The sequence below is a fragment of the Arachis hypogaea genome, chromosome 15 (genome assembly GCF_003086295.3).
Source record: "Arachis hypogaea cultivar Tifrunner chromosome 15, arahy.Tifrunner.gnm2.J5K5, whole genome shotgun sequence".
Classification (NCBI taxonomy): domain Eukaryota; kingdom Viridiplantae; phylum Streptophyta; class Magnoliopsida; order Fabales; family Fabaceae; genus Arachis; species Arachis hypogaea.
In genome coordinates, this window is record NC_092050.1 from 153,125,212 (window position 1) to 153,141,919 (window position 16,708).

The 16,708-nt window shown below is 25.1% G+C and overlaps 1 protein-coding gene across 1 annotated transcript; it reads left to right on the forward strand.

Annotated features, from left to right (window-relative positions):
* The first annotated feature begins 12,398 nt into the window (after positions 1-12,398).
* On the forward strand, positions 12,399-12,842 carry LOC140179436 (S-protein homolog 5-like). Its single transcript, XM_072218318.1, has one exon. The coding sequence runs from the start codon at positions 12,399-12,401 to the stop codon at positions 12,840-12,842; it is 444 nt and encodes a 147-aa protein (XP_072074419.1).
* The last annotated feature ends 3,866 nt before the right edge of the window (positions 12,843-16,708 follow it).

Genomic DNA, 16,708 nt, shown 5'->3' on the forward strand with positions numbered 1-16,708 from the left:
ATTTATTCTATTTAAAAATGAATTATTATTTTCTAAATTAATAAATATATATTTTTTTCAATTTTTTATACCATAATTACTATTAAAAAAATAAAAATAGAACACAATTAATTATAGATAATATCTCCGTATATATTCAAAATTAATTGTAAAAAAATATCTCACTACATAATAAAAAAGTTATGAATAATTTTTTAAATAATAATAAAAAATAAAATCACTATTTTCACATACTACAAAACTTATAAAATATTTTGGATAATAAATCAACCTTTGATAAATTATACATTAACTCTGTCAAAAATATAAATAAATTATATATTAGATATTATTATTTATTTACTATATATATTATTGATTATTAAGTAATAATTAATTTCTAATCTAAGTTATGGTAATTGAAGTTTAAATTATTAAAATTATTAAATGGCAAATATTTTGCACCTAATTAATTTTATTTTTGTTACTGAAATTAAAAAAGATGAGTTGTTAATCAATTTTAAATTTAAATTTAAATGTGTAAAAAAATGTTTTAAATTTTATCTAACCATAATTAATTTTAAAATAAAAAATTACTTTGTATATTATTTTATAGGATAATGTAGACATATGTTTTCTAATGGCAATTACAGTGAAAGAAATTAGAGAAAATGTATTTATCAATTTAGGGATAATAATTTATTTTTAAATAGAATAAGTTATATATTAAATAATAAATGTTATTATGATTTTTTTTCACCTAAACTAATACTTAACGATGATATTTTGGTAATATTATCAAAGAATATTAATCAATTTAATAATTTTTGTAACGGTATAAGTTTATAAATTTGGAACTTGAAAATCAAGTCATAAAATGTGATATTTTAATAGGTAATAATGTTGGCTATATTGTTTTGACTTCAAGAATGAATATAATACCAATAAATAAAATTGACACTACTGGTAAATTTTAACAAAAATAAATTTCCATAAATATTGCTATCAATGAAAAATTGTTCTACTTTAAAGACAACTATTATTTTTTTTTATGGTATTTTTCAACTTAGCAAGAAGGACCGCCACTAGTCAATGTGTAAGACCCAAAACTTTTGAAAAACCTTATTATGAGTTAATTTCAATTTATTTATTCATTACAAAATTTACTTTCAGAAATTATTATATTAAAAGTAATTAAATCAAGTTTTGATAATTGAATTAAAAATTTTACTTAATCTCATAATTATTGAATAATTTTCTATATTTAAATGATATAAATTAACAGTTATAAAAGAATAAGAAGAGGGAGATCGGAGGAAAGGGGAGAGCCGAGAGGAGAAGAGGGGAAGGAGGCGCACCGGCGTTGCTGGGCCTCACCGCCGCCATCGCGTCCTCACAGAGCCTTGGAGGAAGCACGCGCCACCACATGCAGTCATTACCGCTGCACCGTGTCGTTGCTCCGCCGCCGTTCACGCTTCTGTCGCTGTCAGAACCGCATGCCGCCGCTGGAAGCATCTTCATCATCACCGTTAATGGAGGTCGGTGAACGGTGGGAAGACGCGCGAGGAAGGAGAAGCCTTCGCCGTCGCACCTTGTGCTGCTAGTTTTGTCGCACCTCATCGTCATCATCGCTGCCGGACCTCCGTGTCGCACCGGCGCCGCGAGTTGCTATCGAGCCACTACAAGCAAAACCCACTGCGCGAAACTGCGCCGCCACGTGCTGTTGCCGTTGCCGAGCTCCCATGGATGCCGCCGGCAAGATTCGAAGAGAGAGAAGCTCAAGGAGAGAGATAGATTGACGGAGGGGATTACTATTCATGCGGCCGTGCCTCCACTGCCTTTCACCGCCACAGATCCGCCATCATCCGCCGCGCCGCACCATGCCACGTCGCTGCCGGAAACTGTCACTGAAGTCCCTTTTCCCTTGGTAAGCGTTATTGTCTTTGAAACTTTTGAAATCAGTTTTCCATCATAGCCTATTAGAGTAACTAAGATAATGGTAATGTAGGGCTGAGTTGTAGTTCTTGCATGCTAAGTTCAGTAGCCGTGCATGTGACATCAAGCTGTCGTGTCGTCAACGGAGTCGCCGCTGTTTCGTTTTCTCGGATACTCGTAGGTTCAGTAAGCCTTTTCCTGTTCCGATTTCTTTTAGTCACTATTCTGTGATATGTTCCTAAGGTCTTTGCAACGTTAATGCTTTAGGTTTGAGTTCGGTTCTTACGTGTCGTGATTAAAGTTGCTGTGGTTGAGGTTGTGTAGTTGCGGGCTGTGAGAAAAAGAATTTCTGTCGCGTGGTTAAGTCAAAATTGAGGTAGGGGCGTTTTCCTCAAATTCATTTTATTTGTGAGAATTGTTATAAATCGATATTGATGCAAAAATATATGTTTGGTGATTATGTGGGTTTTATGGATTGAATTGATTTGCTTTGGACAAGTGAAATTATTTGCTTGATTGGTTTTATGTGGGTTTTATGGATTGAAAGTTTATACTGAAAAGTGATTTTATTTTGGAAATTTAATTTATATATATTTATTTATATATTAAAGAATTATTTGGGTTTGAAACTGTTGAAAAGAATCTGAAAAACTGTTAGTTTGATTTATTGGTAATGGGTTGAGAGTTGGTAACGATTTAATATTAAAGTTGGTTCGATTTTGAAAGTGATTTGACATTGAAATTCTACGATATTGAAGCTGGATGAGAATGGATTGGAAAACATGATTTTGGTTGGGACCGAAAAGGGAGGCAAAGTCCAAGTTTTAGGGGAGATACTGCCAAACTTTTTTATGAAATTTAAGATTTTGTTTTAAGAATGTGATTTAAAAAAGGAATGAATTTGAGAGGTTCTATTACTTTGTTTTTGATTTATTAAAAAATAGATGTTTTTCGAGTTTAATCTATCTACGAAAAGTGGATGTTTTAAGATTGATTTAAATAAGTAAGAACCTATGTTTTGAAGTTTGATTAAAGAAGTACTTTTGGAAGAGTTTTAGTGGATTTTAAAAGAAGTTGAACTTTGATTAATTAGGTTGGTTTTGCTTTTGAAGTATTCTTTAAATTTTGATTTAGCAAGACTAAACAACTCCGAACCTTGAAGAGGTTTCTGATTTACGAACGAAATGAAATTGGTTTTTAAGCATAAATAAGTTGGTTTTGAAAGTGGCTCATAACTTTTGGCCTACATGCCTTGATTTTGATTTTAAGTCTCCATTTTAAATGATTTCAATTTGAGTAATTATGATTCCGAGGATTTCTAAAGAAAATTTAAGAAGTGAGGCAGGTTGTTCTTCCCTAGAGTCTTGTGTCTTCTCAAAGAAAGTTCTTTTTTAAGGTGATGATTGAAAGTCTCTTGGAAGTTTTGTGAAATGTTATATTAAGTGACTAAGATTTGAAAGAGAATTGACTTTGAGGAAAAGTTGAATTATGAGTTTAAAGAGATTTGAGAAATAAAAAGTGACTTATGGCTTGAATAATGATTGGTTGATATGAATTGTTAATGAAATGCGGAAATGATGATGGATGAATGATTATGAATAAATATATGTGGCTTCCGCACTTTTATCTGAGATACGAGTTTTCCTGTGTAAAGTACCGTAGCTTGCCACCACGTGTTTCGGGTTGAATCTCGATACTCTGTTGACCCTATGTCGTAAGGGTGACCAGGCACGTATAAATTCCCGGGTATGGATAGCCCCCAGTGAGTGATTTGAATAATGTATGAATGTAAAATCTATGCATAGACTCATGGGGATGTGTAATGGAGGACAGTCTAAGGTTTTCGGACTTGTCGGGTTGGCTGGATAATCGACAGATGAGCTCATTAGCCATAGGACAGGTATGCATCATATGCATTTGTATGCTTTGCTTGGGTTTGAATTTGTTTTATTTTGCCTAATTGTTAAACTGTTCTTAACTGTTACCTGAACTATTTGATGTATCTGTTACCTAAATTTGTGCTTTCCTTGTCTATTTTGCTTGTGTTTGTCCTGGTGTGCTACTTCTGAGAATGAGTTTTGGTGCTGAATTGATGATTGTTTTGATTGATTGCATAGTTGGTTTCTAATTAAGATTTTCTTATAAGAAAAGAAAGGTTTTTGGATTTCAGAAAGATTAAATCTTGTTTCTTTGAAAAGGTTTTTGAATGATTAGCTATTGGTTTGTAAAAGGTTCACAAGGCAATGATAATCATTGAGTTTAAAAACAGTTTTCTTATTAAGTATCTTCTTATGACAATTCTAAAATTGCGTGGTGACACTGTGTGGTTAGGTTCTCACCCCCCTACAGCTTTACCTTTTTAGGAATCGGATGAAGGAGCATTATAAAAAGTTATACTACGTTTTGGTTTATACGATATTGTATTAATTAGATAATTTTTCTTTCCTCGTCTTGTTGTTACAATTTTGTAAGAGGGGTAGGAGTTGTATGTTTTATATGTATATTATATTATAAGTTATTATGTAAGAAGCCTTGTATATGAATCTATGACTGTTTGTTTTTTTTTAAGTTAAAGTATTTATTTCCGGTTTTTAAAGAAGTTAGCAATGCGGTGTCGACTATAAAATCGTCGTAACACTTCTTGATATCCGAGTAGCGCAGCCGGAAGCGTGATATTCTAATAGTGAGGATGTTACACAATGAGTTATTACATATACAATGTAGGATTTAAATCCTTATTACTTACTTTAAATGAATGAGTGAAATGATCACTCAATCAATCTAAATTAATTAAAATAAATACTAATTATTTTTAATATTTTAACATTTAAAATTATTAAATTTTAATTTTAATTATAATTTTATCAAATATTTATAATAATAATTATTATATATATTTTTTGTTTAATTTTCTTTAATAAAAAATTTCATATATTTTTATGTATTATCCTATACAGAAAAACATACACTAATGAGCACTAATTCTTATGTTTTTTTCTCTCTTCAAATGATCCTATAATATCACAATCATTCAATTTAATACAATTTTTAAATTTTTTTCTCTTGTTAATTCTATAATATCACAAGCATTCAATTTAATATGATTCTTTATATCCTTTTTTCATCTTGTATTATTAGAATTTATTATATTATTTCATACTCATTCAAATCATTAAATTCTTCAAATTATTTTTTAATTCTTTTGTATTATATTAGTATCCATTGTCACATGGTTAGATACAGAAGATAAATTGTTTTGTGAAATGATTTAATAATTTGTTGTTTATATCTTTTCAAATACTATATATATTATTAAATTTTATTACATTTAGTATATATAAAAATTAAATATATTTACAAAAGATTTTTCAATTTAAATAAAAAACTTTTTAATTTTTTTTTAATTTTATATATTATTTACTAATACAATAAAAAAGTAAATAACAATAATCTTTCGCATAATTAAAATAGATTATCCTAATATATACATGACGTTATATATATCAAGAATTATTATATATAATAAATAATTTTTTTAATAAAATTTATGTGTAAATCAACTAATTTTTATAACGTATAATTTATTGCATAGTTTTTTTCCTCTTAATATGAGTAAATTAATAAATTTAATATAAAACATATAATTTATATTATTTAATATACAAAATAAGCAACTTAAACCATCATCTAATATAATAAATATAATAATAAAAATACCTACTTATTTATTAGTATTAAAAAAATAAATAAATAGTATAAATTAATTTTTATGTTAGAAAAGCAATAATAAATATTATTAATTAATTTAATTACATAATAAAAATATTATAAATAATTTTTTAAATAATAATAAAAAATAAGATCACTATTTTTAACATACCATAAAATTTATAAAAAAAAATGAACAATAAATTTTCGATAAATTATACATTAATACTGTCAAAAAATAAATAAATTATATGTTAGATATTATTGTTTAGATACTAATATATATTATTGATTATTAATTAATAATTAATTTCTAACCTAATTTATGGTAGTTAAAATTTAAATTATTAAAATTATTAAATGGACAATATTTTGCAGCTAATTAATTTTGTTTTGTTATTAAAATTAAAAAAGAGTGAGTTGTTAATTAACTTTGAATTGAGTACTGCTACACATACAAGTCTTTTTGCCATATAAGTTATACAAGTTAACCCTAACCCAACAAAATTCACTTACATGACGCACGCGTGAAATCACGTTATTCCTCTTTGTATCCCGCGTTCCTCCTCCTCCTCCTCCTCCTCCTCTTCCTTCTTCTTCTTCTTCTTCTTCTTTGCGTTTCTCTTCTTTTTCTTTGCGTGTTTCATCTTCATCATCATTTTTTTAATTACTGTTGTCATTGCTGCATTTTTTTTCTCATCCTTTTTCTATTGATTTTTTAACATTATGTATTTTTCTTCTTTGTTTGTTTTTTTTCCTCCCAAAAAGAATTATGAGAATATGAAATAAGAAGATGAAGAAGAAGAAATAGCAGAAGATGAGGATGAGGAAGAGTTTTGAATTATGCAGAACTTATCAGCACACATATACCGAAAATTCTTAAACAATACACTCAGATATCTTCATGTTACACCGAAATTTGCTGCAAATACAGAAAAATATTTTCCTTAATGCAGAACTTTTACATTACATTCAATTCAAACTATCAACGATGAACAACAATTTTCATAAACAAAACAACATTATTTACCTAAAGAATTATAAATTACTAACAAAAATATTAACTACAATCAAACCACACCTCAGCCACTTGATTGAATTCAAAACAATCATCAATTTCATTCTGGTTCAATTGACAATCTAAACTTGAATTATTCATTATCTTCAATAACGAGATAACTAATGATGGAGGAGAAGGAGAAAAAAAAGGAAGAGAAGAAATTCTAATGAAAAAAGAAGGAGAAAAAAGAGAAGGAGGAAGAGGTGGTGTTGGTGATAATGATAACAAAAGAGAAAAATAACAACGAAAAGAACGTGCAGTAACAGCACGAAAAAGAACATGCGCGCGTGAATATAATTAAATGGCTTGTATAGACTTATATCAAAAAATGAATTGTATGTGGAGAATAATTATTTTAAATTTAAATTTAACTATATAAAAAATAAAATATAATTTAAAATTTATCTCACTAATCATAATTAATTTTAAAATAAAAAATTATTTTATATATCATATTATAGGATAATATAGTTATTTATTTTTTTAACCGACAATTATGGTGTAAGAGATTGGGGGAAATGTATTTGCCAATCTAAAAGATGGTAATTTATTTTTAGATAGAATAAATTAATTATATATGTATTTATTCTATAACAAAAATTATTATAATTTTTTTTACATAAACTAATACTCAACGATGATATTTTGGTAATATTATCAAGGAATATTAATTAATTTAATAGCTTTTGTAGTGGTATAAGTTTATAAATTTGGAACTTGAAAATTATGTCATAAAATATGATATTTTAACACGTAATAATATTGGCCATATTATTTTGACTTCAAGAATAAATATGATACTAATAAATAAATCTGACATAAGTAAATTTTAATAAAGATAAATCTTCATAAATATTGCTATCAATGAGAAATTGTTATACTTTAAAGACAAATATCATTTTTTTATGGTATTTTTTAATTCAATAGAAAAGTATGTCGCTAGTCAATAAGATGTTATATACACAATATAAAATTTGAATCTTCAATACTTATTTTAAGTGGACGAGTGAGTTAAGATGATCACTCAACTAATCTAAATTAGTTAAAATAAATATTAATTATTTTTAATATTTTTAATATTAAAATTATTAAAGTTTGATTTTAATTATAATTTTGTAAAACATTTATAGTGATAATTAATTAATTATTATATATATTTTTTATTTAATTTTTTTAAATAAAATTTTTATGTATTTTTATGTATTATTCTATACATTACACAAAAACATACACATTAGCACTAATTCTTAAGTTTCTTTTTCTCGCTTCAAATGATTCTATACTATCACAATCATTCAACTTAATACAATTCTTAAGATTTAATTTTTTCCTTTCTTTTGTTGATAAGATTTAATTTTTTTCTTTCTTTTGTTGATTCTATAATATCACAAGCATTTAATTCAATAAGTTTCTTTATATTATTTTTCCTCTTGTATTATTAGAATTCATTCTATAATTTCACACTCATTCAAATCAATAAATTTTTCAGACTCTCTACCTCTTTTGTATTATATTAAAATCCGTTGTATTAGATCACAATCATTGAATTTATTTGTATGCCTAACACATGATCGCATACAGAAAATAAATTAGTATTTTTACTCATAATAATATTAGGAGAATATAAATTTTTTAAAATTACGGTCTATATTATTCTGATAGTATAAATTATGCATGATATAAAAATTTTATAAAATTAAACTATTTTTATAAAAAAAATTATAAATTGACAAAAGTGTCTAATTAAGAAAACCAAGGTATTTGTAGATAAAAAATCAAGTAAAAAATTTTTTAGTTATTATTTTTATATAAAAGGGTCTAATTTTTTATTAATAATTAATTTTAATATTCATGATCTAAAATTTAAAATAATTTAACGTATATACTTTTACATTTAATTAGGTGTTAATTGTTAAGTCTGTTATACAAATAAAAAAATTAATTTTTATACTTACTATTTAAAAATAATATTTTTTCTCTCTACGTATATAAAAATATAATTAGATCTTAGCACAAAAAAATTATACAGATAGTTATAAAATTAACTCAAAATATTTTTTTTAAATAATTGAATCTTGATTATAACTTTTAATTATAACATTAATATTCTCTCCAAATTATATGTAACAAATATTTGAAAGAAGAAAAAAATATAGATTAAAAAGATAAGTAGTGAAAATTTAAAACTAAATAAAAACTAAAAAACTATGTATATATAATAATAATATTTTTTATTTGAAATATTTTATTTTATTAATTTTGTTTTCTGTAGAACAGAAAGATAGAAAAAATAGAGAATGAGAGAAAAGAGAGAGAAAGATAAAGATGAAGAATGAGAGTGAGAGCGAGAGTTTGTTAAGTTTGGAAGAAAAAATTTATGTTAATTGTAAAAAAAATCTGATGACATATTTTGATTTGTCAAATTAGTTAAAATAAATATTAATTATTTTTAATATTTTTAATATTAAAATTATTAAAATTTGATTTTAATTATAATTTTGTAAGACATTTATAGTGATAATTAATTAATTATTATATATATATATTTTTGATTTAATTTTTTTAATAAAAATTTCATGTATTTTTATGTATTATTCTATACAGTACACGAAAACATACACATTAGCACTAATTCTTAAGTTTCTTTTTTCTCGCTTCAAATGATTCTATACTATCACAATCATTCAACTTAATACAATTCTTAAGATTTAATTTTTTCCTTTCTTTTGTTGATTCTATAATATCACAAGCATTTAATTTCAATAAGTTTCTTTATATTATTTTTCCTCTTGTATTATTAGAATTCATTCTATAATTTCACACTCATTCAAATCAATAAATTCTTCAGACTCTCTACCTCTTTTGTATTATATTAACATCCGTTGTATTAGATCACAATCATTGAATTTATTTGTATGCCTAACACATGATCGCATACAGAAAATAAACTAGTATTTTTATTCGTAATAATATTATGAGAATATAAATTTTTTAAAATTATAGTCTACTTTATTCTGATAGTATAAATTATGCATGATACAAAAATTTTATAAAATTAAACTATTTTTACAAAAAAAATTATAAATTGACAAAAGTATTTAACTAAGAAAACCAAGGTATCTGTAGATAAAAAATTAAATAAAAAAATTTTTAGTTATTATTTTTATATATAAAAGTCTAATTTTTTATTAATAATTAATTTTAACATTCATTATCTAAAATTTAAAATAATTTAACGTATATACTTTTACATTTAATTAGGTGTTAACTGTTAAGTCTGTTGCACAAATAAAAATAATTAATTTGTATACTTGTTATTTAAAAATAATATTTTTTCTCTCTACGTATATAAAAATATAATTAGATCTTAGCACAAAAAAATTATACAGATAGTTATAAAATTAACTCAAAATATTTTTTTTAAATAATTGAATCTTGATTATAACTTTTAATTATAACATTAGTATTCTCTCCAAATTATATGTAACAAATATTTGAAAGAAGAAAAAAAATATAAATTAAAAAGATAAGTAGTGAAAATTTAAAACTAAAAAACTATGTATATATAATAATAATATTTTTTATTTGAAATATATTATTTTGTTAATTTTATTTTCTGTAGAACAGAAAGATAGAAAAAATAGAGAATGAGAGAAAAGAGAGAGAAAGATAGAGATGAAGAATGAGAGTGAGAGTGAGAGTTTGTTAAGTTTGGAAGAAAAAATTTATTTTAATTGTAAAAAAAATCTGATGACATATTTTGATTTGTCAAATTACTAATATAAAATATAAATTATATTTACAGTAAAAATAGTAGAGAGAAATAGAAAAATGGAGAGTGATAGATGAGAGAATTTAGGAAGGGAGTTTATTAATTTTGAAAAAAATTATTTTCTCTCAATTTTAATAAGAGAGTGTCATGTGACACATTTGATTATTAAATTAGATAGTAATATATGATATATAATATAGGTATATTTCAATTTCAATTTTAATATTTTAATTTTAATTTTAATGCAATTAAAGGATGTCATGTTGTACATTTTGATTGTCAAATTAATAATTAGTCATTGATATTGATAATAATATATATAAAATAGATGGAGTAGTTAAAGAAATGAGAGAAATAGAGAAAGGAAGATGGAGGAGGGGTGAACTCTTTAATTTTGGTGGGAAATATTTGATTTCAATTGCAATCAGGAGAGTGACATGTGGCACATTTTGGTTGTAAAATTAGTAAGGAGGAATTTAGGGGTGTGCATGGGCCGGGTGAAACCGGGTTTGATGTGACCCAGACCCGACCCGAAATATATACCGGGCCTATTTGTTAGACTCGAACTCGACCCTAGACCCGATGAAACCTATACACTTTCGGGCCACGATTATACCGGGTAAAAACCGGATAAAAACCGGGCCGTTAACATTATATTACCTTGATACCTTCTTGTAAGTTAGCATGTAAAAATATCCAAATTTCCAAGACTCCAACCATTATTTGACATGGTAAAATTCACTTAGAAAAATATAATAAGAAGTAACTCTTCTCTAAAATTAAAGTATAACCATAATCAATACTAATATTGCCTAATAACACCAAATATTTAAATCAATACAAATAACACAAAATTATGCATTAGTCTAAAGTCTTATGCATTTTAAACATAAAACATTAACTTATAGTCTTATATATAATGACTAATAACACAAAATATTAAGGTTTACAATACTTAAATTTCACATAATAATAGCCATCATCCATCACTAATAACACAAAATATTAATCGTGTATGATAACCGGGCCACCGGGCCAATTTCGGGTGACCCGAGTTATGGCCCGGACCCGACCCGAAATAATGACCGGGTCTACTTTTGAGACCCATACCCGACCCTAGACCCGATAAAATCGCATCAAATTAGCCCCTAAAGTGTTCGGGACCGGGCCAGGTCTTCGGGCCGGGCCGGGCCATGCACATCCCTAAGGAGGATGATAGAATTCTTTAATTTGGAAGAAAAGATTTAATTTCAATGACAATAGAAAAGTGACATGTGGCACATTTTTGTTATAAAATTAGTAAGGGGGAGAGGAGAATTCCTTAATTTTAAAGAAAAAGATTTGATTCTAATTGCAATAAGAAAGTAATATGTGATATATTTTAGTTGTAAAATTAGAGATATATAATAGATAATAGATTATTTTGTGAAATGATTTAATAATTTGTTGTCTATATCTTATTATAAGAGTAAAAAAATAGTAATAATTATTAAATACAATTATATTAGATGTATATTAAAATTAATAAATAAATTAAGTCATCAATATAAAATATTAATTAAAATATAAAATATATATTAAAAATAAATTAAACTATACCTATATTTATATTTATACATAAATACATAATAATTAATTTTAATGACTGATTTTAACGTACAAATAACAATTTTAAATTAAATAATAACATAATTGTCAATTCAACGATACCAAGACAAAGCTAATGAGTTATAGCTCAAATGGCATAGTCTTCCTCATACTCAATTAAGAAGTTGTGGGTTCGAGTCTCCTATCTTTGGTAAAAAAAAAAAAAACAATACCAAGACATTAAAAAAAAAAAAAAAAAAAAAGAGAAGGCGCCTTAGCTTCTTCTATATATAATTATATACAAATTGATTGATCTCATCATCAAATTAAAATTCTTCAACATAGTGCAAATTAAAGATGACGATCTCATCATCATCACTCTCTAAGGTTGTAATAACAGTTTCCATGATAATGCTCATACTTGTTTCTTCTTTTAATCTCAATGTTGGTACGAGTGTTGATAGAACTATTACTCTTCCTTGGACCGTTCATGTGACCATCAACAACAAACTGAACGGTTTGCGTCTTGCTCTTCATTGCAAGGATAAAAATCATGATTTACAGTTACAAATAGTTCCAGTTGGTCAAAGTTGGACTTTCCTTTTCCATACAACCGATTTTTCCAACTCATTGTACTTCTGTAGATTTTCTTGGTTAAACGGGGGAATACATGCCTTTGATATTTATGTTGATACACGTGATGCTCATTTATGCCAACAGTGTACTTGGGACATCTCCGAAAAAGGTCCATGTAGGGTTTCGGGTAAGGGTGCTCCTGTATGTTATCCCTGGAATAATTAAGGTGTAATAATAATTGGCGTAAAAACTAGGGGAAAATATATTTATCCATCTAGGTGATAATAATTTATTTTTTAATAAAATAATTAAATTATGTATTGAATAATAAAAGTTATTATGGTTTTTTTCACACAAATTAATATTCATCGATCAACGATAGTGTTTTGATAATATTATCAAATAATATTATAGTTTAATAACTTTTGTAATGATATAAGTTTATAAATTTAGAACTTAAAAATTACGTCATAAAATGTGAAATTTTAACAGATGACAACATTGGTCATATTGTTTTGATTTCAAAAAAAATGAAAATGATACTAATAAATAAAACTGTCACGGATAAATTTTAATAAAGATATACAAATCTTCATAAATATTACTATCAATAAAAAATTGTTCTATTTTAAAGATAAATATTATGTTTTTATGGTATTTTTCAACTCAGCAAGAGAATTTATCGCTAGTCAATGAGTTATTATATATATAATGTGAAATTCGAATATTTAATATTTGTTTAAATGGACGTTCTCTTTAATGAAAGCTACTCATGTGAATATTAATTGCATTTGATACAAATATTTATTACCATGTTACGTACATTGCATCTTAATTATTATCCTTTGGGGTAGGATCGAATAGAAGCCATTCTTCTCTCTCCACAATTATTTCTCTTATCTAAATCCTTATTTTACTGAAATTGTCAACGTTGTTTTTGAAACTGGAAGGTTGGAATTAGGAAGGGTGTTTATTAAGGTTTAGTTTGGTAAAAGTTTTATTTTTTAAAAATAGTTTATAAAAGTTAATTTTTAAAAGATAATTTTTTTAAAGTTGTAACATTTATGTTTGATAAATCAAATTAAAAATAACTTTTAATAAACACAAGCAACATTAATTGTGTTTAGTAAAATAGTTTTTAAAATTAAAAATATTATAATAGACATAAATGTAAGTATTAAATTTGAAAATTAGTTAATATATAGGATTATATTAAACTTTTAAATTTTAAAAAGTACAAGCTAATTTTAAAAAGTTCTATTTTAGATGCTTTCAAAAGTATCCCAATCTTTTAAAAGCTACAAGTACAAGCACATGGTTCTTTTGATTTACCAAACACAAAATGAGGAGTTTGAACTTTCAAAAAGTACAAGCACCTCTTCAAAAATTTTTTACCAAATCAAACCTAATTTTAGAAATTTTTTTTTTCTGGTTTTAATAAGAAGTGTTATGTAATATATTTTAGTTGTTAAATTAATAATATAATATCAAAAATATTAATTGTTGTTTAAATTTCAACTTTTAGTCAATTTTTTAATTTAAATAATATTATTTTATTAAAATTTAATTAAATACATTTCTATTTTTTAGATAAACACATTGTTAGTTGAGAATAGTTTAAATTTTATTTGAACATTAAAATTTTATCAAAATACATTCCTATTTTAAATAGTTTAAATTTTTTAGATAAAATATATTCCTATTTTAAACACATTGTTAATACATTCCTGTAGCCGTGTACTATTACATAGGCCAATCGACTGGTCTATATTATTTTTAAATAGCATTATCGAAATACCAATTTTAAGGGTGAACTTATAAGGTAGTAGACCAAAATAATTAAGAACATTCAATACGTTTGGATCCAAAAATTTTAAGTAATTTTACATATTACTTTTTTTAATCCAAAAATTGTCTGAACTAAAATACACTTTTTATCACCATAAATATTTGATAATAATTGATTATTTATTTTGTCAACAACGTTTAAAGTCGGTGCTAGTATTGTTTGATCATTAAAATAATTGATTAACAGTTAACTGTAAATCAAGTGTCATGAAATCACTCATCTCATAAATTTAAATTTTTGGGATGAGTGATTTCATTTAGGATTGATAATAGATAAAATAAAGTAGGATATACTATAAATTCATATCCAGCAAATAGGATAGACAATCTTACCTAAATAAATTAATCCAAATTAGATATTCACAGATAGAATATATATTGTTAATCCTAATTTCATTATACCAAACTCGAAAAGACAAAATTAATTAACTCATCAAATACCTCATCGAAATCTGAAACTATTATATCTATAGGAATCTCAAATTCTCATTGTCCATCTAAGTCATCTTCTAATTATTTCTCTTATTTCAATCCTTGTTTCACTGAATTTAATTCGTCAACGTTACTTTATTACAAATAATTGGTGGGTTGGAAGCTTAATGAAGAGGGAGAAAGAAGAGAAAAGTAACAAGCAAATAACAACAAATTTAATTCAAATAGTAATTCATTTATGTCAAATGTCAATAACTTATTATAGAACTTATTTGTTTTTTTTTTTTTTTTTATTAAAGATAGGAGACTCGAACCCGCAACCTCTTAATTGAGTATGGGGAGACTATGCCATTTGAGCTATTATTCATTGGCTTATAGAACTTATTTGTGAGTTAAGGACACATATTAATGTTATTAATAGTAAACATTTTTATTTTTTTTTATTTTAATAAATAAATAACAAATTTAGTAAAAAATTGAATTTTGTATTTTTTCTATATAAACTTTTTTAATTAATAACACTAATATGTGTCGTTATTAAGACACATAATAGATAAAGTTTTTATTATATTCATTGTCAAAAATTTTACTAATAATACGTTACTATTTTCAAAATTTATTATTAAAATATTATTTTTTAAATAATTTATTCAGGTTTTACTTTTTCTTTCCACGTGCTGACTAATTCAGTAAGCACTTCTAACAAAAAAATGCGATTACGTGAAGCGTTCACATTACAAAGGCATTAAAGAAAAGGAAAAGTATATAGAAGCAAGAAGTAATTAATTAAAAAGTAAATAATTTAACTAATTTATAATTATATTTAATTAATTTTATTTGTTTTTAATTTATAATATTTGATATTAATTGCTTCTTATTCTAAATTAAAATTTTAAATAATACGTTGGAGAAATAGGGGTGGTGATCACGAAACTTTCAACAATTCTAATTTTTAGTATATAAAAAAATTTATAAAATATATAAAAGAACATCTATTTAGTATGAAAAAAAAACATTCTAATACTTAGTAGAAGAAACATCCTAATGCCTAGTATAAACATCATTTACGTAAAAGTTTTGGATTCACCTAGAGTCATTTGGCTAGTTTTTGACTGGTACCCTCTTGATTCCCTAGCATTGTTGAAAAGAAAAACACGAATGTCATGAAGAATCAAAATACTAAAGGCATCTTTAAAAAGATTGTAAATTGTAAATTTAAAGTAAATGAGGTTACTTACAAAACCAAAAGATTTTAAGGTTGTATTGAATTTCAAGAACTATTATCTATTCTTGGGGTTTTAAGTCATAAAGAAATTTGTTAAGCTTACAAGCACATGAGCGGCAGAATTGTGTTCAAAACTGAATCACACTGCATAGTTATTCATAGAAGATTTCAAATTTAAATATCAATATTTATTGATTGAAGTTATATATACTCTGTCTGAGTAATTATTGTTTCTGTTTTTTCCTATCCTTCTTTCTCTGAATTTTTAACTATACTTTTGAAATTGAGGGTTGAAATAAGTGAGCAAATTTGTCCATACTGAAGACTTTTTGTTGTGTGGCGTCACAATATAATATTTACAAAATAACTACTCTGATATCAAGAATAATAAATATAAAACATCAATATTATAAATTGGTTTTTGACAAATAGTTTTACAAGCAATTCTTCTTTTTTTTAGCTCATATATAATTAATAATGTACAAATAACCCCAAATGACAATTATTGTCAACTAGAAAAAGTATTGGTTAAGTTATCTAGTATTTCTGATATGAATAAACTAATATAAAAAACAAAGAAGAAGAA

What these genes read in the sequence shown, in the direction of transcription:
- LOC140179436 (XM_072218318.1), top strand. Translation starts at nt 12,399, where the DNA reads ATGACGATCTCATCATCATCACTCTCTAAGGTTGTAATAACAGTTTCC.